We start from the raw sequence: 26096 nt of genomic DNA, 5'->3' as shown, positions 1-26096 counted from the left end.
TATCTTAAGAGTCTGTTACCTTTGTTATTTTTGTTTTTTAATCAAGAAAAAAGCAAAGCAATGGAAATATAGGACTAAGTCACCTGCCAGGCAGGTAAACAGGTGATCAGCGGGTAGAGACCACCACAGCCTCTGTATTCGGCCAGAACTGGGAACATGGGCCGTAGGCAGAAGCAAGCACATCCAACACACACTCTCTGAATCACAGGACCAGTGGACATGACGGTGCTCCTGGTCACAGGGAAGCAGGGAGCCGGACTGAGGGCTGAGCATGCGGTCTGCGCTCTTCCCCAAAGCGAGCCGTGACAGGTGCAAGCAGAAAGACAAAGCCTGGAGAACAGAGTGTGGTCAGGGTTAGGGGCAGCACGGGCAATATTGGTGGAGGTAAACGCAGGGCAAACAGGCAAGGATGAGCACGGACAGCACACGACGGATGGTAACAGCATGGTGGGTGAGGATGGATGGCAGTGCAGGAGGTCTGGCATAGGGCACTCTAGGAAGGTGCACACTACAAACTGAGGTGCAGGCTAGCACCAGAGGCTCCTCCAGCAGCTCTGGGCCCAAGAGGCATCAGCTGCAACCCTGGAGACCAGCCCCAAGGCACCAACTCTTCTCCCTAATGCCCCCATACCTCACAGTAAACCAACGCACCCCTCAGAGCTTGGTGATGCTTTGTTCCCTGAGAAGGCCTTCCACCTCTAGCCAGGCCAGGTTGCTCTGGGACAGGCAAGCTCACCTCTCCAGGGTTAACTCTGGTTGCACCCAACCCTGATGTAGCTGACTACATAACTGACTTTCACCTGCCTCCTCTAAGTTTGCAGCAGGAACTATGACTGCCCTGTGCACCCAGAAGTCCTTTCACTTCTGACGTCCTTCCTGGTTGTGGCATTCTGAGGTGGCATGAAGTACAACAGGCAGATAGTGAGTCTTAGGCCAAGAGAGCTCCTACAAATATCCCAAACATTGGCTAAGTCAGACCAAATGAAGGCCCAAGACATTCTGAACAGCCCTGCTCCCTGGGTCCTCCACTGAGGCAACAGGGTGAGAAATGCACGTCGATATAATCTGTCAGGTGAGTCAGTGTGGGGCTTTTCCTAGCCATTACATCATGCATGGAGAGGACTGAGTGGAACGAGACAGACCTCACTCTTTCTCAGACTGTCTTGACCATGCAAAGCCCTGGATGAGTACTTACCAGCTCTCAGCCAGGTTTCTGTTCCAGGAAACAAGGATAGAGCCAAGCTTACAAGGCAGCTGAGAAGATGGAAATGTGCAGCTACCCTGTAGGTCCCCGCCTTAAGCCTGACATGGAACAGGCACAGTGTTGTGTGGAAGGGCCTAATTACACACATATCTACGTGCACACATATCACATGCACATACCCTCACACACCAACACTGCCTGTGGAAGAGGGGCACAGATTTTGTGCAAACATATCCTTACACTATAGGGGGGTAACTCACAGTCATTGGAGCCCCTTAAAAGTTACAATGTGCTCTAAGAGATGGACAGAGGCAGAAGTTAATCGAGTGCAAAGGGCAGCTGGCTCTTCTGTCTGCCTGTCTCTCAGCTTTGCCAGCGAGTCCCTTCTCTGGTCAGCTGAAGCTACCTTCCTGGCTTCCCTGAGAAGGGCCAGCTCTGATGGCCAGCTGTGGTGGTCACATAACAGCCTGAAGGACTAATTCCAAAGGCTCTCATCAAGTTGTGAGTGGCTGCAGGTAGTACAAGACTGCAAACCAGACAAGCTTAGAGTGGGCCTGAGTCCTACAAGGGAGCTATTATCAAATATCAAGGTACATATCAGAATTGATTCTAGCTGGTTTTTACTTTTGAAGCAAAGAAACATAGAATGGTACTAGGTGGGGGAAATGGCTCTAATACTGGGCCCCCTAGCCACGTTCAGGTTAAGTCCTGATGATTGGCTCCTTCTCCCATTGGCAGCAAAGCCTTAAAAAAAGCTCAGTGAGGATGGACACTTGGACCCAGAAGGCCCAGTGCCAGGCCCATGCAGAGTTGCTGCTTCCACTGGCACTGGCTGCCCATCTTTCGAGTCATACCACTGGCTGGAGAGCTGACTGCAAGCTCAGGGGGATGAGCGCCAGAGCCAGGGCTCCTCCTTCTCAGAGTGCTATTCATTTCCCACTCCAGCCTCACTGATGGCCTACACTTTAGGAGGCCATAATCTGCAAGCAGTTTTAATACTCATGAGGCAAACATTAACCCATTCTACAGGTAAGAAAGCAGGTCAGATAGGCAAAGGCCTTAGGTTGCAATGAACTCAGGACTGAAACCCAGATGTTTCTGACTCCGGGGTGTCTTATACCTTTGCCTCTTCACCTGACCTAGAAGCACCCATCACCCATCTTGCATCAAGAGGGATTGCCTGTAACCTGCAGTGGCTGTAATGCCCCTCTCCTATAGGAGAGCTGACACTGGTCTCAGGTTGAGACACTGAGGGGAATGCACAAGCCACATGTTCTCCTCCTAGGGCTGGGTCAGGAAATAGGAGCAGCAGTGGGCAGCATAGCCTCTTGAAGCTGCCAGCAAATCCCCTGATACTGCAGTTGGCTGTGTCTGCCCGGAGCCTGGGCCTGTCCCTGGGAACCAGTACCACTTCTGGAAGGACCACTGCAGCATCTGAAGTTGATGGCTCTTTTAGGGTTTCAAACATTTTCTGTGGCAGACACTGTTTTGTCTCTGAAGAGGCCAAGGGTTCTGAAGGTATTGTGCTCCTTACTATAGCATGGCTGGGACTGGGTGAAGACAGGCCTGGGGATGCCACGAGCTCCTTACTACTCACAGGAATCACCCCCAAAACAACAGAAGTCAATTTGAACTTATGCACAAGTCAATTTTCCTCTGCAACCTCTAGAACAAAGTTATGCTGGCACCTTGGCCTTGCCACACACATACACTGCACCATCTCTGCAGTGACTCCCTCCAGGTGCGTGCACACAATGTGCCCACATGGGCAGCTAGGCAGCCAGAGCCAGGTGGCAGCACAGTCCCCCTTCTCCAGCACTCCAGTTTCCTTCCTTCCATGCTCCTGGAGGTGCAGCCTGCCCTAAGGGATGACTGAAAAATCCCTGATCCCGCAGCCTGAGTCAGGCAGGAGGCTGCAGGATCAGCATTAGTGTTCCCCAGCCTACAACTGCACGAGCAGGGTCACGGGCCATGTGGACAGCCATGAAAGGTAGTCCTCTTGCGAAAATTCTGGCATGGCACTAAATCATCACAGGAAGTACCTGGCAGAAACTAACTCCCAGAGGAAAGTGTTACTGCTAATGTGCTTTCATAATTTTCTCAAGAGTAAAAGGCTGGAACCAGGCAGTTTCCCTGATTTACTTGAGTTAACTAAGAAGGGGGAGAGGATTTTACTTAGGGCATTGCTGCAGAACTGAAGACTGGAAGAGTGGGCACCCAGCCCCTCCGGATTCTGCTCACCATTCTAGGGCAGGTAGGACAGCGAGGGCAGTGCCAGTGCCCACATGGGGTAAAGACACAACGCTGGCAGGCGGTGATGGTGACATGGAGCAACACATAGATCCTCAGCCTTTCTCTCAAACACACATGCTGCAGACCCAAATCAGACCTAGGAGGGAATACTGCAAGTCTCCGAATCTCTTAGAAGAGCACCAAATCCTATTCCCAAAAGAGCTGAGCCCGGGCCACCTTGTCATCCTTTACCAGTGCTTCTCTAACCTTGCTCTCTTGGCTCAGCATGCTGGAGACAGATACCTGCGCTCCAGAGGAACCCGCACACTGGGTGAGTCTCTAGCAAAGACACCAGAGCCAAGGCAGTGTGGCCCCCAGCACTCTTCCATTGAGACCTGTGCAAGATCTCAACTTCAAGGCTACCATGGTTCCTGAAAGGCCTAGCCTTCCTCTCAGAAGCCACTCCACCAAGGCCACTTGGCAGCAGACAAAGCCCTGTGGCCAATCCTACCCTCCTAGGCCTATCTCATTGCCCTAGAGAAGGTAAAGAAAGCAAAGCCTGTTTCCTCCACAGTCCAGAGAAGATGAACAATGTGTCTTTCAGCATTGTTACTACTTGCCCAAGGTTCCATTTCCATGGCCCTCTACATCCACCAACTTAGCTTATTCCAGCAAATATTTTGTCACCAGCTTCTCACTGTAAAGGTGAGGCGAACATGAAGAAATCAAGCTATAGGCCAGCATGCAAGCCTCCTAATGTTAGTAAGGAATGTAGTTGAACAGTCGCCACCTGCCCCATTCCACATGGGATGGCCTTGCACATGGTTTCAGATGGCCCCCATCAGCATTTGGTCTGGATGCCCCCAGGTGACAGATTTAGCGCCCATTATGGCCTTCCCACTACTGTCAGGACAGAGCCATAGCAATGTGCAGCTGAGTGGTGCAGGCCTCACCAAGCTGACTGCCAAGAGTCGCTGTGAGTGGCCTATGGTTCTTCCAAATGCCCTTAAAGGAGAAGTCACATATCTTCCTACCTTGAAGGTAGGAAAATGCAGTCCTGAAGAAATGAAGTGCCTTAGCCCAAACTGGCCCTCCCCCACCTCCCAGGTGGGCAAGCTGGCAGGTGGCGACCCTGAGCATGTCTTGGAAGCACAAGAATCACCGTGAGTCTATGAGGTTAATGAACAGCCGCAACATTGCCCGTGTCACCCCAGACCCAGCACCCCCCCTCAATGAAACAAAGCGACAAAACACAGTCGCTCGAGCACCCTCCCCATGATTGGTGTGCCGCCCTGGGCTGGCAGTAGGGAGAACAGGGACTATACCGTCCGGCGTCGCCTGCTGGTGGGGTTTTTTACATTTGACGTAATCGTGGTCAATCGGAGTGGCTGTGTAAGGTGGGGATGTCAGACCTGGGCCAGAGGAGGAGGGGAGGGAGGCTCCGGGGCCCGGCAGTGTCCCAGCTGAAGAGTGGGAGTCCTCATCCACCAGGCAGGCCTTCTCCCTGTGGGGACAGAAGGTTGGGCTTGGGTCAGTCTCCACGTTGTGGTGAAATGGACATGTGCCCTGAGGGCCAGCACCTTCCCAAGCTGTGCTGCTCCGAAGTATTTTTGGTGGTCTCCACACCAGCCACCTGGTGCTCCTCAGAGAGGCAACCACCACAGGACATACAGTCTGTAGCTGGACACTGACCCTCTTTTCTGGTCAGGTTCTGCCAGCAACTCTGGGTCTCAGGTTCAGGAGGCTTGCAGGAGCACTGAGAAGCCTCCCTGCAAAAGCACTCTAGCACCACTCCCTACCCAGTCAGGGTCCTGCGTGGCGGCCTCGCAAATCCTCCTCTGACAGATACACGGACCAAAACACATCTGCTTTACTGCATGCTCACACAAATACAAAGGTATAGCATCTGCTACAATGTGTGAGGAAAAGAAAGCAGGCACCTTCCTTGTCCATGGGCCTGTTTATATAAAATGGGTGTTTCTGTATTATGCAACTAAGTATGGGCTGGAAAGAATGCAGTCAATAGGATGCCATCTCCATGGCCCGTGGCCTAGACCTACTGCTGAGGGAAAAAGCGAATTCTAAAACAGTACCTTTAGCAGTTCATTTTTATCTATTAAAAAAAAAAACCCTACAATTGTACATGTGCACATAAGTGTGTGACATAAAGAAATTGACTTAAGAAATTAAACTGTGTGTAGTAAAAAACTTTGGGAAAGAGATCTGTCATATTTTAGTCTGTATATTTATGTGGGCTTGAGTTTCTTATAACTATGATATGTTCATATGTTATATAATCTGAAAAAATTAAAAACTGAATTATGATCAGTGAAAAACTCTGTAATGACAGCATACCCGGCCAAGTTAGAAAGACCTTGTTACAAAATAAAAATCAAAGGGGACTGGGGCACAAGACAGATACTTCATTGTATACAGAAAGCCCTCAGTGAATAAAAATCATCTATAATGTCTAAGCAGACTGTACCAGAGTGACCCACCACGGGGCCAGGGACACTGCAGAGCTGAGCTCTAACTGTGGCCATGAATAGAGCACCCTCAGGGAGCAGGGTTTCTCTCTGGCTCTCAGCTGAGTCCTGCAGTGTCTGGCCAGGCAGAAGTACCAGAGACGCGGTAAGCTGAGCTAAGCACCAGGTCAGGGACGCCTGAAAGGACTCTGAGCCACAAGGAGACCACTCATACCAGGATAAACCTGGGTTAACCCGAGGCCACTAAAGGGCTCTGGATAGAGCTTCCTTGAGCTCTCTGGCACCACAGGATGAAGCTGTGCCCCCCGCTCCTAATTGTTTCTTAGGAAAAAAGTAGCACAGCAGGGCTTAGAGTTCACCCTTTCTTGGGTAAAGGCCCTGCAAAGGACTAGGCTAAGTAAGAGTTTGCAAAGCAAAAACTAGTCTTCTACAGTGTTCTACACAAAACAGAGATGTGCTCCACCAGAAGGAAAGGGATGGGGCCAGCTTTCCCCCAGGACTTAAGCCTGAGGGTAGAGTGGCACCAGGAAGAAGCCTTGAGTGAAGGGACCAGGACTGTACATGTACCCTCTCCTCAGATTCAATGGAACTACCTTGGCCCAGTAATGACACTTCCAGGCCAGTCCCAGAGGTCCCCTGAGTTCCAGTTTACCTGGCAGCCACCCTCTGAACACCACTGCAGTAGTAAATGAGCAACCCAGGCCAGGTGTTATCACTCACTTTTCTGAAGCTTTGGGTGTATTCTTCTCCTCGCCCCTGGCAAAGGGTCCTTCTGCAGCTTCCTTCATAAAGTTGACCAGGACCTCTGCGCTAACACCAGAATCAGGTTTCCCCAGGAGCTTCAGGATGGAGGCATGAAGCCGGAAGTACACCTAGAATGACATCTCTGGTGTGAGCAGCCTTCCAAGTGCTGAGGTTCATTCCACACGCTAGGTAGCCACACTGGAAACAGGCCCCTGTCTAGGACACAAGCCACCACTCTGTCTGGTTTTGTTAGCTTTTAAGCCAGTCAACCTATAATTCAAAATGAGCTCTGAAAATTAAAATGGATACTGGCAACATACCTGTTTAAAAGTTCACCCCGTGATGCAGGCACAGTGCGGTAAGATAATGAGAGAAACAAGCTTCAGCTATTATCACTGGACACTGCCTCCCACCATGGCATCAGTGCCATCTTTGTGCCCATCTCCTGAACCTCTGTATCTACTTCTACACTGGATAGTGGATGCCTTGAGACAAGGACCAGAGAGGACATCTGCTTGTAAGCCATTCCCTGGAACCTGTGCTCATGGATGCAGCACTGGTAAGCAGGCAGAACACTGCACTGGGGAGGCGCCTGTGCTTCCCACTACATGCCTCAGTTTACAGACAGGTGAAGTGAGCTGCACCAAGTGCCCCAGTCAAGAAAGTCAGTGGTCATGTTAAAGCCAGGTCTGTCCTATTGTCTTCCCTCTACTGTTTCCATGTGGTAGAGGCCCTTTCACGGGAGGTGGCTTGACCCAGTCTTTCTATCCAGATGTCAGTGACACGGCTCTCACCCGTAGCACACACGGAGGATATGATGGATACCACAGACAACGGGAATCGCTAGCACCTCAACTCCTGACTAGCAGGCCCCCTTCACCCCAGGAATGGTTCTCACCCAAGTGATAGGCCTGCCGCTGTAGGCCTGGGCAGCGTTCTACGGGCATCCAAACAGAGGGACTTACACTCAGAGCCCTCTGTGGACTCCAGAGTAAGTGGCATAGCAATTCCATTTTCAGAGCCAAGAAACCATCCTTGCACACCCAGGAGGCCAAAACTGAGAAGAGCAACATCTTCAACTGGAGTTCATCCAAATGGCAGATGAAGAATTTTACATGGAGGCCCCTTGTCACAGGAACAAGGGCATTTGATTTTTCACCAGGCCAAGGTTAAGAGTTTCTGAGGAACGTCATTTTAAAGAAACAGCATATGCATGTGTCAGCTGACTCAGAGTTGCAGGCCCATCTTGGCCGTGCGAAACAAAATGTGCCTGAAGTTGTGCGTACTACACTTCTTGAGCCAGTGTGCTAAAAAAGCGTAGGCCACACTCCCAAGCTTTGTTTTCTCATCTGAAATGCCTGAGGCCACCATAGCCCCCGCTCACTGGCTCTCCAGATAGTAGTAGGACAAAACGGGAAAAACAGGCGACATCTGAGGGCTGAGCTAACCATACTCAGGACCAGCGCTGACCAAGGACCTGTCCCAGGTCCACTCCTCTCCTTCTGGTACCTTAAAATGTCACATCTGTTCTAGATCCTTCAGTATTATACTTTGGAGGAAAAACAGAGTTCTTCCAAAGTACATGGTGCCAAGTGAATGGCATGAAAGAACTCAGACAAGGAATGAACAGTGTCAGGGCATCAGAGAGGAAACAGTACTTCCCTAACTCTCAGTGAACCCCCAGATCCTGGCCCCAAAATGGCCACTATAAATCAGCAGGCTGGAATGATTTTATTTTATTTATTTATTTTTGTCTCTTTGAGACAGGATCTCAGTATATAGATAGTTTAGGCTGGCCTTGAGCTCACTTTGTAGTCTGGGCTGGTCTCAAACTCACAATGATCCTCCTGCTTTAGCCTTCCGAGTGCTGAGATTACAGGCATGTGCCACCATGCCTGGCTGGAATAACTTTTTAAAACGCAAATTTAAAAATCAAGGCCATGTTTGTTTGTTTGTGTACAAGATTAACAAATATTAAAAGGTGGTTATTAGCATGGTTGGAGGAAAACAGACACAATTCTCCATCAGTACAACTTTTCAAGGCCAATGACTGGAATGTTAAATGACCCAGCACCTGCAGACCTTAGCCCTTGGAAACACTCATGAAGTACTCTCTAACACAAGTGCAGAGACATGCAGTGCTGGGACCAGCATGCCAAGCAGTGGAGAGGAAGCCAAACACCCATCAAGGGGCTGTCCAGATAAATAACATGCCCAACCCCACCAACGACCACTAGAATACACCTTCTACTACATCTTATCCAAGGAAAAGGGAAACTACAGAAGTATAAGAAAATGTTACATAGTATCTACTTTTTTAAATTTTGGAGACAAGGTCTTACTATGTAGTTCAAGCTGGCCTTAAACTCATTCTGTAGCCCAGGCAGGCCTCAAACTTGCAATGATCCTCCTGCCTCAGTCTCCTGAGTGCTGGGATTACAGGCACGATGCACCATGGCTGACAGTATCTACATATTAACAGGGAAAAAAATCTGCACATGTGGGGCATACCCAAACTGTAATAGGGATTAGAGGGTGGGGAATACTAGGATGATTAGGGACTCTGACATTTTATACCCTTCTGAATTGAATCTCTAAAAAACCTCCCAAAAACCCTATATGCTAATTTTATAATCAGGAAAAATATGTAAAGGTAGAAAAAGGCTAAGGAAACAACAACTGCTGTCTAAGCTCTGAGAGACTTGCTGGGCATGTGGAGCTGACAGGAGGCAGGCACACAGCCTCAGAGAGGAGGAGATGAATGTGATCCACGGGCTCAGGGCCTCAGAACACTGAGGACCCAGGACTGAGCCAAGTGTGCATGGGTCTCCACCCACATCCTTGGTTTTCTAGCCTATAACATTCACTAGCCTCCCCTCAGCTCTGCTGTGATCAACAACCGGGCTCTAGAAATCATGAAAGAGAATCCCTGCAATAAAAAATTGATTTTTTTTTTTTTTTTTTTTTTTTTTAGCAGCAGTCAGAAACCCAAGCCTTAGTATCTCAAGAATAGACTGAGGCCTTCCTCTGCCAGAGGTCTGAAAGTCCCAAGCACAAAAACATGCCACACCACCATGACATCCAGGTTAGTAAAATCTACATGTCCTTTCAAACAAAATAGTCTCCCAGAGAGGATGGTAAACACCCTTAGAAAAAACAAGAAAGGCTATTTTAATTCAACTGCACATGAAGCTGCTGAACACAGAAGTTTCCAGAAGGTTTTCCTGCGAGTCACTGGGACCATGAGTCCTGTCCTGAGGAACTCAGAGAGACCACCCCACCTCTGCCCTGCCTCCCCGCCCTGGGCCAGCAGGGGGTCACCTCCAAGGCCTCCATGGCCAGCTCAGGTGGATTGTGGTAGTGGATCTTCTTGGGGTACCGGGCAGCTTCCTCATGCAGATAGTGGCCAGCCTGTCTATAGTGCAGCAGGTAGACGGCTGGTGGCTGCTGCTGTTTCTCAGCCACCTTGCCCAGCATGTAATGGATAAGCCACTCCTCCTCATCACCATCACCCTCGCAGTGGGCCGCGGATGTAAAACAGTGCCTCGCTGTCTCCAGCATGCTGTCACGCCGGCCCTCCATCTGCAACAAGATCACCAGCCTTAGGCGCAAGGCCTGAAATTTTCCTGGGATAACACTTCCTCCTGTGGAAAGCCAGCTGACTCATTCACTAACTTTCTCTCACCAACCCTGAGGCCCAGAACTGTTGTCACCATGTCACAGCTGGTGACAGTGAGGTGTGGGACTCCTCAAAAGCACACACCAAGTAAGATACAGAGCTAGATTTAAACTCAGGTCACCTCCTGCCAACTCCAGGGACTCTTTCCCGTATATCACCCCCTATTTTATGTGCTTATGAAGATGCCTGCCTGCAACGGAGAAAGAACACAGAGCTGGGGCTGACCCTTTCTAGCTGTTTGCCTATCGCAGTTAGAGGGTGCTCACTGCCTGCAATGGGAGCTCATTCCAGAATGCCCACTTCAGCTGCCTGGCGTTGTCAGACTGTCGCAGGAGAGCTGCCGCTGGTCTGCAGCCACAGCCCTGTGCTCCTTCCAGGTCGCAGGCACAGGTCCTTACTGCAGCCACCTGAGTCAAGATTGGGAGCCTTAGGGAGGAGTCAATATGGTTGCTCATTTGTACCCACTCTCTGTCTCTGTTTCTCTCACTCTCTTCCTTCCACGTGTTTTATTAGCACATTTTGTTATACAGATTAATGGGTTTCATTAACGTATTTTGATCATTTTCATGCCCCCAACCCAATATATTATAAACTCACAACGGGAAGAGGATGCATCTTGCAGGCTCAGAGCAGCAGCTTCTGTGAGCCCACAGTCTTTGCTCTCACCCTTACCCTGGAAGCTCTGGAATGAAGGAACATGTGTGCCTGACAGCTGCCAGGGACCACAGAGAAGTGTCTGTCCAAATTAGAAAATCTCTGTGAAGCTGATCCTCTGTCCTGGCTGCTTCCAAACTTTGAGTGGGAGAGGCTGCCTGGAGGTACTTGCCATGAATGTGGACTTCAGGTCAATGGGGCTTGGACAGACCTCAAGAACCTGCCCTTTACAAGTGCTCTATGTCCTTGGAGAGGACGAGAAATTCTGTTTTACCATGAATGTGCATACTCTAGTGTGCACTATGCTTTAGAGCTATAGGGTTAGGTGCTGAGTAAATAGCTTCTCCAGTGGTGTGGAGCTGGATGCTGGGTACTAGGTACATACCCTCTCTAAGTGCTGTGAGGCTGGGTGCTGGACATAGCTGAGCTAGACATTCACACTGAACTCTCACAATACTGGTTGAAAAAAGGAATGTTTAGCTTTTGTTTGTGGCATACAGTAGTTCTAGAGGCAAACCTGTGTCCTACAGCCCATCCCAATCAGTTCAGATACAACTCTAGTAGCCAGAGGACTGGGTCCCCATGACACATTTCAGGGCTGGAAGCTGCCTCTCCACAGGCGGAAAGAACCTAGCAAGCACAAAGCAACCTTGTCAGGACAATGTGTATACTGGTAGATTACTACAAAACTTGAGGCAACCCCTTCAGTACCCTAATCTCCCAGGAGATCTTTCTGTATTACGGTGTTTTACTGCTGTGCTAGCCTAAATATTTCAGTATGGGGGCTAGGGATGTAGCTTAGTGGTACAGTGTATGCTTTCTACACTCAAGACCCTGGATGTGATCCCTAACACTACTAACACCTTCCAAAGTTTGTCAGTATAGTTCCTCTGTTTCCATCTCAAGGAGCCAAGGGTCCCCTGGTAAACACAGATATCATGCCAGTCTGAGTATCCCACTACAGATACCCCCTGCCACACAAGACACTGAAATTCTCATCACAAGATGAAGAATTTTACAAGGACCCAATACATTCCTTTGAGAGAACAGAGAAGAGACACCCAGTTCAGGCAGTGAATATTCCTAACCCCCACTCAGCTACTATAAAACTGATGACTGCCCCAACCAGGTCACAGTAGTCCAATCCTAAACTTGCCTGCCCTGCACTGAATGTAGACCAAGGGCCAATGTGTATCACTGACCATGGTACAGCTTGAGCCTCCTACGGAGAAGCATCCATGAGCTCCCAGCACTGATGCAACAAAAACAAAGAATGGATGTGGCAAAGTTTTATAGAGATGAGGGCACCCCAGCTGGACAGAGGATGATAGACGGGACCCCACTGTAGCACCCCTCCTCACCTGCTGCACAAGTTCAGGAGGCAGCTCGGCTTTCCACTGCTTCAGCTGACGCGAAGCAAAGGAGTGTAAGGCATAGGACATGGTGCCATATTCAATCCACAGGGACAGGTTAGAGCTGTCGATTTCCAAGGCTCTTCGGAAGCAGTTCAGGACAGGCGTGGCATGTTTCCATATGGGTCCATCACTCTTCAGCTCATTGGAATTCAGCTTGTCCTGAATGCGGCTAGCCCGGGCCAGAGCCATACCTGCCCAAGAATCAAACCTGGGGCAGTGACAAAAGAATGAGCTATCAATACCACTGCCCTAACAGCACAGCAGACACAAAAGTCTGGCAGGCAGGCAGTCAAACACTATGGAAGCTCCACTCCTACACCAGGGCTCAGAACCTGCTCAGCCACTAGATCAGGCCATGACTCTGATCTGGACCAGCCACACCTCTGAGTCATGATTCCCTACACCACGATATATCTCTAAGAATATCTATTCCAAGAGAGAAGCATGGGATACTGTTACGGTTTAGATCTAGAACGTCCGCCAGAAAGGTCCATTTGCTCAGAGGTTGGGATTTATTTTTTTTAATGTATTTAGTACAGGGTCTACAGGGTCTCACTACTAGATCAGACTCGTAGTGATCCTCCTGTTTGCAGCCTCCCAAGTGCTGGGATTACAGGCGCACCTCCCCCTGCCCAGTCTCAATCACCGTCTCAGCAAGCCCCAGGGGCAGGCCCAGCATGGCATGCTGGGGATCAAACCTCAGTCCCTGCACTTTGCCTAAGCAGGCACTTTAGTCTGCTGAGATATCTGGCCAGCCTCAAAGGCTGAGATTTTAGAAGGTGCGTGGATCTTGATTGTGCTACACTCATCAGTGCATTAATGCACAAAAAATTCAGGGCAGGATGTACTGTGAGGAGGCAGGGTCCAGTTGGAAGAAGCGGGCATCTGGGGCATGCTCTGGACGGGTGCATCAGCCTCCCTGGGTGCTCCACTCCCTCTCTGCTTCCAGGCCACCGTGGTATGAGCAGCGTTCCTTGGCAAGACCCTTGTGCCATGCCCTTCCGGCCTCGCAGCCAGATGATGACAGACTGAATCCTCTAAAAACCGTGGGCCACAATGAACTTCTGCTTGAAGCTGCGGGTGTCAGGTATCATGTCCAGTGACAGAAAGTGACTAACAAAGGTGCTAAGAGACGAAACTTTCCTCAGCACCTCACAACCACTCAATGGCTGCTCTAACAGAAGGGTTCTTTGCTCCTTACACTGAGAAGCTACCCACAAAATGGACACAGTGGAAAGGAAGAGGACACTCTGCCAGAAATCACAGCAGGGAGCCAGTCAGGTGAGTAGGAGACACAGCAGGTGGCTGGCTCCATCCTCCTGCAAATGCTATGGTTATACTCACTGAGCAAGAGCTCAGACAGTGGAAAGCCCCAGGGCCCCAGGCACCCAGCTTCTCCCTCTGGGACTCTGAGCAGACTCTGACCATTCCAGTTCTGTGCCCAGCAGTAAAACAAAGAGCAAGGGGGCCACACGATGGCTGAGCCCCTACCAGTAGTCCTTCCCGCACATCACCTGAAAGAACTGAGAATGAGGATGCAGAAATCGTGAGGGTAAATGGCAATAGATACATTAAGACCAAGATGGTTTCTGGGTTCTGGTTTCTGCCTGTTATAGCATACAGAGAAGAGGAAAAGCAGCGATAAAAAGGACAGATGCTGCCCTTCTATGTGCCAACAGTTCTTAATTCATCACAGCTACAGTTATATTCCATGACTATAAAGCTGGCTAAGTGGCTTCCCGAACTACTTGAGTGTCTAATATGTGGTAAGGGCAAAGAAACCCTGTGAAGCTCAGATGTGCTTTCACTGGGCCCCAGAACCCAGGATTAACACTGTGTGAACAAAGAGGCAGGAAAGACACTGAAGATGCAGAAGTAGGAAGAGGACAGCAAACACAAAGGCTTCACTTTTTATGTAAGAGGCTCTAAGTGTAGTCCTTCCTGCTCAGGGATCTGGAGACCTGAGGCCGCTGCATCTTCCTTGTCTATTCAGGTTCGCCTACAAGAAGGGGTGCAGGAGTAGGCAGAAACTCCCCTTCACCAGGGCCACTTTGACAGCATGGTATTCCTTTCCACTTCTATTACTTTTCAGCAACTCTGTTTGCCCTCACCTTGGGGGAAACAGCAACATCATGACAGCGTCCACATAGCTGCATGAGAACCAAACTGGAAACTACCATCTCCTGTCACAAAAACCAAGTAACCAAAGCAGAAGCTCATCACTATGACCAGTGAAAATGCTTATTATCCTACCGATATTCATCTACTGGTACTAGCAGAGTAGCACAGAGCCCACATCCCAGGAGTGCTGACCTACAGGGACGTTGAGGGTCTGAGGGCGGGAAACGATGACAGTTCCGGAGAAGGAAGTATCCAGACCCCATGCACCAAGCTCTAGTTTGTGCAGGACAAGCCTGGTCTTAGAACTGGGCTCAGAGTTGTTTCTTTGGCAGTGGAGATGAGCTGTCCTAGGCCCTGCTCTCCTTCTGCCCATCCCCAAATGTTCCGTGAAAGCCTCGCCCTTGTAGCTCAGCAAAAGCAGAAGGAATGGTCAATGTAGGGAAAGGAAAACACTGTCACCAGCCTCCCAGACTTACTTCCCCACAGGGACCTCCAATACCACAATCAGGATACCACTGTTCACCCACATGTTCATCTGGGGCTTTACCCTTAGGCCTAGGCTTAGAAGACTTCCAAGGGAAAAAAAAAAAAAAAAAAAAAGTACCCAATCTTCCATTTGAGTTTGCTCACAAGACCAGAAAGAGCTCCAAAGTCTCCACTGGCATCTGCCTGGGAGAACAGAATGAAGGAAAGATGCAAAACGAAGGCCCTGGGGCTGGGCAGGTACAGCATGCCTATATTCCCAGTGCTCTGGGAGTATGCAGCAAGAGGATCACAAGTTCAAGTCCACCTGGATAACTTATCAACTTAGCAAAACCCTATCCCCAAATTAAAAATTAAAAGAGGTCTAGGGACAGTGCTCAGTGCAAAGGCCCTGGGTTCAGTCTCTACCCCAGCACTACAAAGAAGAGAAAGGGAGGCTAAGGGTTGGGCCTGAGACCAAACAAGTCCTTTTCTGGCCTTACAGCCAGTCCCTTCTGCAGCAGGGCTATGTAGCGGCCTATGCCTGATGGCTTGCATCCCTCGGAACAGGTGGCATGCAGGTGGTAAGAAGAGCTAGTTCAGCTTTTATGGTCATCACTCCACCGACTGAGGAGTGTTATATGCAGAGGAGCTATGACAGGCGCCCACCACCCCACAGAAGGGGGGTTTTATCACCCTCACTTTAACGCTGCGGAAGCCACAGTGAAGAATAGGTGACCACCAAGGATGTCAAACAAAGCCAACTCAGCCAGCCTGAGTGTGGGTCTGCACCACCACACCAGTACACAGCAATCTCAGAGAGGATAGCAGAGTTCCGAGCCAAGGGCTCCCTGTCTGGAGGAAGCCACAGGCTGAGCAGAAGGGGACCTGTGATCTTCCCCACAAGCTATGCAAGTCTTTCAAGTGATATCCCCAGCCTTGGATATTGCCTCTTAATAAAGTGCATCAGACTGCTTGAGTGAAGCAGGGTCTTCAAGTCTGACACGGAGGGCAGTCACTACACCTAAGAGAAGGGCAGGAACAGCTCCAGGGGAAGAGAACACAATCAAACACAGGTGGGTGACCAAAATATACAGTGAGTACTTCATTATTTTTTACTTATAGCAAAACACATGCTGCCATTAGTTTCTCTCAAAATATTCCCTTTCACTTTAAACACAATATTGCTCCTGTTGCTTTCTTAGGCAGTCTCTTTGGTGTCTTTATGAGGCAAAATTTTAAAAAAATGAAAAAAAAAATGGTGAATGCTGCTGCCAAGTGCCAGCCAATGGAAAGCAGGGTCTTAAAAACATTACAGTATGTCCTTATCTACTTCATTCACCAGATGTTTCTCTCTCTTTTTAATTATTATTATTATTATTTTTTTTTAATAAGCTCTCATTACACAGCTCAGACTTGTAGTGATCCTCCTGTTTTCAGCCACCCCAATGCTGGGATTACAGGCGTGCGCCACCATGCCCAGACTCGGTCACTGGCTCAGGGAGCCTGGGGCGGGGCCAGCGCAGCAGGCGGTACCAGGAATCAAACCCCAGTCCCTATGCTTGCCTAAGCAGGCTTAGTCACTGAGCGATCTCACCAGCCCCCTTCACTGGATCTGGCCTGACCATGAATACAACCATTAAAGATAAAAGTTTTAAGTCGATAAAGGACATTGAGACAGCCATAATTGCACAACTAAAAAAACACTCAGGAAAGGAGACTTCCAGAATTGCTTCAGAAACTGGCAAGAACAATGAGAACAGTGTGTGCAAAGCCAATGGGAGAATTTTGAGGAAAATTAACAACAATGTGCCTTTTCTTGTCGTTCTGTCTGTCTGTCTTTCTTTCTTTTACCGTCTTTTCTTTCCTTCCGGGGGCCTGCCCCTTAGCTCAGTTCTTTAAGTGGCTGCTTCAACAAAGCAGTCAGGCTCGGGTTGCTGTGGTTCAATCCCCACAACTCAAGCCAGCCAATCATGCCCTGAATGCATTGGAGCAAAAAAAAAAAAAAAAAAAAAAAACCCCTTCTTTCCTTCCTTCCTTCCCTCTCTTTTCTGTGTGTAATCAGGAACTCAACTCTGGACCTTGTGTACCAGGCAGGCGCTGTGCCACTGAGCTATTTATCCCTGGCCCCACAACATGCCTTTTACTGTAATAATTTTTAAACATTCACTGTATTTTTTTTAATCACACCTCAGACAATCATGACAACCACAGCTGCCCAATGATGCACTAGGTTACAGAAAAACTTTTGGATTGAGTTATTTTATACCCATCCACTCCTCAAAAACAAATATAAGTCTGCAGTGAAAGGATCAACAGAGTAACTCAGCCAACTTTCTGGGGCCTGGAACAGCACAAACCAACAGGATCAGGCCAGGCAGCACTTCCTTCCCCAGACAGCAGGGCCCTTTTCCAACCCTGATGCCATCCCCGGGGTCTTCAGGATCAAAGCTGCCTCCTTTACTCTTCCTTTTTACAGAGAATCTAGCTTTTTAGTAACCGCAGAATGCTAAGCCATTTTTCCATTTCTTTTCCTTAATTTTGCTATCAGCAGTGAAACTCCAAATTGGCCCAGTGAAGAGCTGGTTATGTTAGCATTACTCCAGCTCTGCTGACAGCTAGCCTGGCCCCTCCCACCTTACCCACCTGTTGGGACAGATGCAGATGTCATGCATGTAGAACTTGATGGCCTTGGACTGCTCCTTGTTTTTGAAATGATAATCAGCCAGGAGGTAGTAGAGTTCATTCACCACAGGAGGGGAAGGGTCGGCCCCTTCTGGGAGGCAGGGCACCTGACAAGTGACAGGGTAACTATGAGAAGAAGTGGAGACAGAAACTCAGGTGTGACTCCGGAGACCTGTAAACGCAGGCCTATTTGGTCACATCAACACATGGCATGTGTTAGGCTGCTCCTGGCCCTAGCACATAACGCAGAAAAGCAATAAAGCCAGGACATATATGTACCCATGTTGGTGGGAAGGGATGTTACTCAGCTCTCACACCCACCTCTGAGTCCACTGGGGCTCACCTCAGTTGAGGTCCCCTCAATGTAGGCAGAGACTTTGTCCAGGCTCAGTCCTGGCCTGTCTGAGCGGGGTACAATGGTGGCAATTCTCTTCAGAAGGTTGGCCAAATCAGCAGACACGGTGCTGGTCTTGTAGCTGTCAAATTCAGGAAGGGTCTTTGGCTTGAAATACTCAAACATAAACAGGGCATCTTCCCATATAAGCTCCACCTTGAAAAAAGAACACAGATTCATAGCACCTTCAGATAAAGACAAAAAAAGTTCCTCTACAGAAATCCACTGTATCTGATGTAAATAGGTCACCATTTACAGTACTAGTCTAAAATGAGTCCTTATTACATCTCTTATTATCAGCATGCCCAACATCATTCTCAAGTGCCTGAAAAGTATAAACCTAGTCTTTATAAAGATGAATGGTGGGGCTGGGGAGATGGCTCAGTAGAATAAACACTTGACTGGCAAGTGCAAGGACCTGAGTTCAATCCCTGGTTCTGGAAAAAAAAAATTAAAAAATAAAAAGATAAATGGTGGAATCTGAGACCACATAGCTGAGCTAAAGACTGGGTTCAGTGAGGTGTGGGTGGCATATGCCTGTAATCGCAACACTTGAGAGGCTGAGGCAGAGGATCACTTTGAATTTCAAATGCAGCCTAGGCTACACAGTGAGTTAAGGCCACCCTTAACTATACAGCAAGAATTATCTCAAAAAATAAAATAGAGTAAGATAAATAAGGTGTGTTGAATTATCAGCCAGAACCTGGGGCCATGACACGATACTTTATTTGGAAGACCCAAAAAACTCCACTAAGAAACTACTAGAATTGATAGACAAATTCAATAGCATAGCAGGATACAAAGGCAATACCCAAAAGTCAATAGCATTCTCTACACAGATAACAAACACACTGAGAGGGAAATTGAGGAAATAATACCTTTTACAATAGCCTCATAAAAAATGAAATACCTTGGAATTCATCTAACTAAAGAAATCAAAGATCTTTGCACGGAAAATCACAATATTCTGGAAAAAGAGATCATAGAGGATTTTAGAAATGGAAAGATATTCCATGCTCCTGGACAGGAAGAACCAACATCGTGAAGATGGCCATACTCCCAAAATTGTTGTATAAATTTCATGCAATCCCTATGAGACTACCACCAACATACCTCTCAGACCTAGAGAAATTGTTCCTAAAATTTATTTGGAACCAAAAAAGACCTAGAATAGCAAAGGCAATCCTGGGCAACAAAGACAAAGCAGGAGGCATTACAATTCCTGACTTCAAATTATACTACAAAGCTACTGTAATAAAATCAGCATGGTTCTGGCAACAAAATAGACCTAAAGATCAATGGAATAGACTAGTAGATGCAGAGGCCTCTAGGAACACACTCAGCCACCTGATCTTCGACAAAGGGGCCAAACACTTACTAGAAGAAAGATAGCCTCTTTAACAAATGGTGCTGGAAAAATTGGCTCTCTACATGCCGAAAACTAAAACTTGACCCAGGTCTATCAGCATGCACTAAACTAAAGTCAAAATGGATTAAAGAACTGAATATTAAAACAGAAACACTAAATCTCCTAGAAGAGAAAGTAGGAGGATCTCTTGAAGACATAGGGGTAGGCAAAGAGTTCATGGACAGAAACCAAATTGCACGGGTAATAGTTGAAAGAATTAACAACTGGGACCACCTCTTACTGAGAAGTTTTTGCACGTCAAAAGAAATTATCAACAAAGTGAAAAGACAACCCACAATTTTCAAAAAAATCTGAACTAAGAAGCACTCAGACAAAGGTCTGCTCTCTGGAATATATAAAGAACTAAAGAACATTAGGGCCCCTAAATTTAAAGACCCAGTCCAGAAATGGGCATCCGAGATGAACACACACTTCTCAGAGGATGAAATTAAAGAAGCAAATAAATATTTGAAAAGATGTTCCTCATCACTAGCCATCCGTGAAATGCAAATTAAAACAACACTGAGATACCATCTCACCCCAGAAAGAACGACTATCATAAAGAAATCAACCAACAACAAATGTTGGAGAGGCTGTGGGGAGAGGGGAACCCTTCTCCACTGTTGGGAGTGTAGACTGGTGCAACTGTTATGGAAATCAGTGTGGAGACTCCTTAGAAAACTAGGACTGCAAATCCCATTTAAACCAGCTATCCCCCTACTGGGAATTTTCCCGGAGGAACTGAAAGCGTCATATTATAGTGATATATGCGTACCTATGTTTATAGCAGCACAATTTATGATAGCTAGATCTTGGAAACCACCAAGATGCCCGTCACATGTGGAATGGTTGAAAAAGATGTGGTACTTTTATATAATGGAGTACTACTCAGCTATAAAGAATGATAAACTTGAAGCCTTCATATTTAAGTGGATGCCCCTTGAAGATATACTTATTAGTGAAATAAACCAGACCCACGGGCTGGAGAGATGGCTCAGTGGTCTAAAGCACCTACTTAAAACAAGCTTAGCAAAGCATCAGGGACCGCGGTTCAATCCCCCAGCACCACATGCCAGCCAGCCCCGCCCCCTGGTGGGCTGAGCTGGCCACACACACACACACCTCTCTCTCTCTCTCTCTCTCTCTCTCATAAATAAAAATTAAAAAAAAAAAAAAATTAAAAAAAAAAATAAACCAGACCCACATCTGTAAATATCTATTGTCTCCCTAGTATAAGGACTTATAATTCTGTATATATGGTTAGGTTTCTAAATTTCTTTGTAAAATTATGTAAATGTTTATTTCTACTTTTATAAAATTATCTTTCCTTCATATTCTGTAAGGACTTAAAGTTCAACATATCAATATTTGATGAAAAAAAAGAAGAAGAAAAACCTGGGGCCAGCCACTAACCCTCTCAATTTTTTTTTTTTTTTTTTTTTGATACAGGGTCCTGCTATGTAGTTTGGACTCAGTGATTCTCCTTGTCTCAGCCTCCCCAGCACTGGGATTACAGGTGTGCACGACCACACCCAGTTTTGGGTCTGGCACAGCGTGTGTGGATTTCCAGGGCCAGCACAGCATGTGGTACTCGGTATCGAACTCATGACTCTGTGCTTGCCAGGCAGGCGCTTACATCACCGAGCTATCTCCCCAGAACTGTCCCTCCATTTTTGACTGACAAAAACTGTGTTATTATTTTAGGCCAAGGCAAAGGCTAGATCCCTAAGATCAGAGAATAACTGATAGTGCTAAGGAGCTATGAGCTAATACACCCACTAATGCTCCAAAAATCAAACAACCAAAAAACAAGAAACCTAAGAAATTACTCATATCCAAATTGAAGGGCGAGGGACAAGTGCCTGCATGGCAAGCACAAGGACCCAGGACTGATCCCTGGTTCTGCATGCCATGCCAGCCCCACACCACCAAAGCTAACCACCAAAACCAGGCGTGGTGACGCACACCTACAATCCCAGCACTGGGGAGTTAGAGACAGGAGGATCACTATGAGTCCGAGCTGCTTAGAGAGATCCTGTACCAAATATATAAATTTTAAAAATAGAAAATAAACCTACGGGCAATTCTTGTGCCACATTTTTGATAATTTATGAAGCTATCTTTTTGCAAGGAAAAAGATTTTCATCCTTTGATCAGACATCTGCCCATCTCTGTGGCCTGCTCCACCACACCTTGCATTGGGAAAGTGGATAGAGTACGACAAGCCTGATGCACTTCAAAAAGTCGCCTACCTTCCCAGAGCTCTGCTACTCCTTAGCCTTGCTCTGCCCCAGGCCAGTGGCACCACCCTCACCTGCTGGACTGAGTGCTCCTCCAGGTATCTGGCCTTGCTCTTCTTGCTGGGAAAGCTGTACAGGCAGTAAAAGCACTGCTCCAAGGCCGTCTCCAGCTCCTCCTTGTAGGGGTGTGTGTCTTCAGAGGTGGATGCAGTCAGTTCTTTCTGGAGAACTCGCACCTATGGTAGGCAGAAAGAGACACTAAAGGTTGGGACCAGGAGCCACAGCTCTGTCATAGCAGGACCGCAGCAAGACCACAACTCTATCATCTCTTCTACCCTGAGGAGACGAAGTTTACTAGGCCCCTGCCCCACTTGATTCTAGAAGATCTGTTTCCTAGAAAAGACTTCTTACTCTGATATAATCAGACTATCTATCAAACGGACACAGGACAAAGAAACTGCTGGGCCCTTAATCTGTTACTTGTTTAAAGCATAATTTTTCTTTTGAAGCAGTTAAGGACTGGTGGGTTTTCTAAAAAAAAAAAAAAAAAAAAAAAGACTTCACTTGGGCCTATAGGTGGTCAATAGATAACTAAAAAGAACAAAACATTAAAAAAAAATAAATAAAAAGAAGAAAGCTTAACTTTTGTTTTGTCTTTTATTAACTTAAAACTTCGGGTCAGATCCTTGCTCAGCTCTGTACATCAGCAGGATAGTCACTGAAGAAGTATTGGCCTGGGAGATAGTGCAAGGTCCTAAGTTTGATCCCTGAAAAAAAAAAAAAAAAAAAAAATTCAAAAAAATAAAAGCTATCTGGGGCTGGGGAAATAGCTCAGTGGAATAAGCACCTGCCTGGCAAGTGCAGGGTCCTGAATTCACTTCCTGGTACCGAAAAAAAAAAAAAAAAAAAAAACTGTCTAAAATCTAGCAGCAGAAGGTTAATTAGTATTGAACTGATATAACTCATCCCACCTCAAGACCTGGACACCAAGGTAATAGATATATGAGGACTTTCAACTAACCCTAACATGCCCAGAAGTCTCCAGTCATTGCTCTGAACATACACCACCTTGGATTCCAGCACAGCTTCCACAAAATTGAGACTATCCCAGGCAGAAATACTCATTGCATAGCGACTAAAAGTCCCCCTCAAGTGACAGGTCATCTCCCACAGTCATCTTGCAAGCCAGAACTAAGGTAATGATCAATCAGACACTAGTCCATCTCAGAAAAACCATAAAGCCTGGTCTTATTCTCTTGTTAATGGCCCAGGCTGATCCTCTTCATCAGAGCTGTAGCCCTTTCAGCTGAAGCTGAAGAGTTCTATTGTTTCTTATTTTCCACCTCACACTGACACATCCTGAACTGCTTTTCTGTGACATGAGTCAGTGAACCTACTCTTCAGGGTGAGCTGAGGTCTCTATTTCTTCTTTGGGGGACTTCCTTGGACTCCATCCCTGAATGACCTAGCTGAATTTCTCCTTTGCCCTAAAGTTGTTAATGTTTGGGGGAAAGTATATCTGCAAGCCAGAAGTTCTTCCTCAGGTGGGCTACCTGAGGTCTAAGATGGCTGTCCGAGTGAGCACCAGACAATCTCCACCTTCATTTTAATTCTGTCTGCATGCTTCATGACGTACTCCCCAATACCACAATGGCTGACAACTGCTACCACGTCCACAAAAAAGAACCATAAAAGGAGCAGAAAGTAGTGGTTTCCAAATTCCTGGAAAAGTCATGACTATTCCTCCCCTTTATTAGCCCATTCCTCCTCTCTCATTTCTTTTATCCTGTATCTATAACTTAACCCTAACCCTAATGAGTTGAGAAGTTGATTTGAAGTTTTATCCCTTCTACATGGTGAAGAATAAAAGTCTCAAAAATAAAGAATAAAACTCTCCTTCACAACTCAATTGGGACTCAATTAGTAATACTGATTCTACAATTCTGAGAGGGAAAAATGACCCAGTCATTTATAATCATTTACTCTGGAGTGCCAGCTGCTCTGGGCTGGCTCTGGCAGCAGCCCCCCCTCCCTCAATGGGCTTGCTGAGCTGACTTCTTCCCAGTACACTAGCCAGTTTCCACCAACTCCCAGAAGATAGTGCTGTACACCCCAGTAACTTCACTCATTCACTTAGCCCTCCATTTGCTAAATGAGTATTTACTGAGCACCTTCTTTCACTAGGCACAGCATTACACGGTCTTTGATCTCTAGGAAGCTCGGATTCCAATGCAAGAGTGGAGTGTAAATAATTATATATTATAAGCTGACAGATCCTATTAGGGCTGAAGGAATCTCCCTCAGACAAAACATTAGTATTAGAAAGGGTATGTCACTGCAAGAGTAGCAAGATCTTTTACCTTGCTTTTCAGAACCAGGGATTGAACTCAGGCTCTTGTGCTTGCCAGGGAAGTGCTTGTTCTACTGAGCTATCTCCCCAGCCCTTCAGAAAGGGTATGAACTGCACTAAGACAAGTTATACGTATGTAAGGTAGGAGATGAGGGCTAAGGCAAAACAGACAATTAACCAGTCAGAATGTGTCAGAAGTCACAGAAACCCACCACTAACCAGTTAAGCAAGAAGTTTCCTAAAAACAGAAAACAGGCACAGAACACTACACTTAAAATGACTCCAGACTTAGAGCTCCTGAGCACTGTACATGGGACCAATCAGAAAGTGATTGTTTCTCAACTCATTTCAATTTGGCGCTATTCACTGGGCTGATGAGAAGGCACTATTCTCCATTATTCATTTACATATGGGCATAACCAATAGAAAGACATTGTTCCTTATCCCTCACTTATATCTGGAGAGAAGACAAGTGAGTTTTCCCATAGGACAATTTATATCAGGCATGACGTCAAGTGAGTTTTTTACAGGACAACTGTCCTAATGCCATAATCACATGAGATGAGGGCCAATCCAGGTATTCTGCACAATAACAGCCCCATTCCCATATCCATAGCAGTTCCTTAAGCCCTGTAGAGTATACTTTTTCTGCCTTCAATAAATCTACACCCCGGATGCCTTTTTTGTGTGTCTTGTCCAATTCTTTGTTCGGGACACCAAGAGCCTGGAAAGGACCCCTGGGAAGAATATGCATTCCTTTTTCCAGCTATTAGTAAATACACATTCTTTGCTGGCACATGTAGGATTTTTGCCAAAACCAACTGAAAAGCAAGTCTTGCAAATACCTAAGCCTAGATATAATACAAGACCACATCCCCTAAAAAATGGTTCAATAAAAGCAGCAATCAATTACGTAAAATAATAAAGATTAAAATTTCTGGGATACAGCTAAAAATATACAGTATTCTAAAAAAATTACAATCTTCAATACATACATTAGAAGTCAATACTGAGGGGCTGGGGAGATAGCTCAGTAGAATAAGTGTTTGCCTGGCAAGCACAAGGGCCCGAATTCAATCCCGGTTCCACCAAAAAAAAATAAAGAAGTCAATACTGAAATGAGCACTCTACCTAGTAAGTTAGAAACAATATATACTTAATTCAAAGAAAGTAAAAAGATAATAGATGTTAGAGATGCAATTAATAGCTAGTAAAGAAAAAATAGATCTATAAACAAATAGCTCAGGCTAGGGATGTAGCTCAGTGATACAAGTGCCTGCCTGGAAAGCAAGCGTAAGGTCCTGAGTTTGATCCCCAGTACCACAAAGAAAGAAGGAAAGAAAGAAAGAAAGAAAGAAAGAAAGAAAGAAAGAAAGAAAGAAAGAAAGAAAGAAAATAGACAGACAAGTAGCTTATACTTTGGGGGGGGGGAAGTTAACTTAAACATGCCTTAGGAAAAGACTAGTTTTCAGAAAGAGGAGGGAAAGTACAAATAATTTTAGCAATGAAAAAAGGGAGTATGAATACTGGTACTGCAGAGAGGGTTCACTGCTAGATGGAGACTGAGGAGTTCATCCAAGAGATGGGGACTGCTGCTTGGCCTCAATTTTAAATAACAAGGAAAGAAACACCATGAAGAGCTTTATGCTAACAAGTGAATACTCTTCCAAATATATAACTGATTGGATAAAAGAAAAGCCTAAATGGATCTCAATCACTAAAAAACAATAGTTTAAAAATCTACTGAGATCCATGCCCCAGATAAGGGGCTGGCAAACTACCAAACTCTGTCACCATCTGTTTCTTTTGTGAGTTAAGAGTGGTGTTTGCATTTTAAAATAATGTAATAATCAAAAGAAGAAGAAAACTATTTTATAACATAAAAATTCTATGAAATTTGGCTTGGCGTGGTAGCACACAGCTGTATCCAAGCACTCAGGAGGCTGAAATAGGAGGATCACTATGAGTATGAGGTCAGCCGGGGCTACAAAGTGAGCTCAAGCCCAAAATAAAAATAAATAA

The 26096-nt window shown here is 46.6% G+C and overlaps 1 protein-coding gene across 2 annotated transcripts in view; it reads right to left on the bottom strand.

Moving 5' to 3' along the window:
* The window catches only part of Cabin1 (calcineurin binding protein 1), a 170508-nt gene that overhangs the window by 65545 nt on the left and 78867 nt on the right, over positions 1 to 26096 (bottom strand). Inside the window, exons 20-26 of one of the 2 annotated variants that reach the window (XM_023720922.1) lie at positions 21799 to 21960; positions 18026 to 18232; positions 17644 to 17789; positions 12361 to 12622; positions 9988 to 10248; positions 6643 to 6794; positions 4762 to 4940 (exon numbers count right to left, since the gene is read on the bottom strand). In XM_023720922.1, coding sequence (XP_023576690.1) covers positions 4762 to 4940; positions 6643 to 6794; positions 9988 to 10248; positions 12361 to 12622; positions 17644 to 17789; positions 18026 to 18232; positions 21799 to 21960 — 1369 coding nt within the window. The remainder of the gene's footprint in view (positions 1 to 4761; positions 4941 to 6642; positions 6795 to 9987; positions 10249 to 12360; positions 12623 to 17643; positions 17790 to 18025; positions 18233 to 21798; positions 21961 to 26096) is intronic. The other variant, XM_023720923.1, reaches the window with a different exon arrangement.

Source organism: Octodon degus, unplaced genomic scaffold, assembly GCF_000260255.1.
Source record: "Octodon degus isolate 3935 unplaced genomic scaffold, OctDeg1.0 scaffold00079, whole genome shotgun sequence".
NCBI lineage: Eukaryota > Metazoa > Chordata > Mammalia > Rodentia > Octodontidae > Octodon > Octodon degus.
Note: the sequence above shows the minus strand (reverse complement) of the source record. Positions and strands in the feature narration are given on the sequence as shown.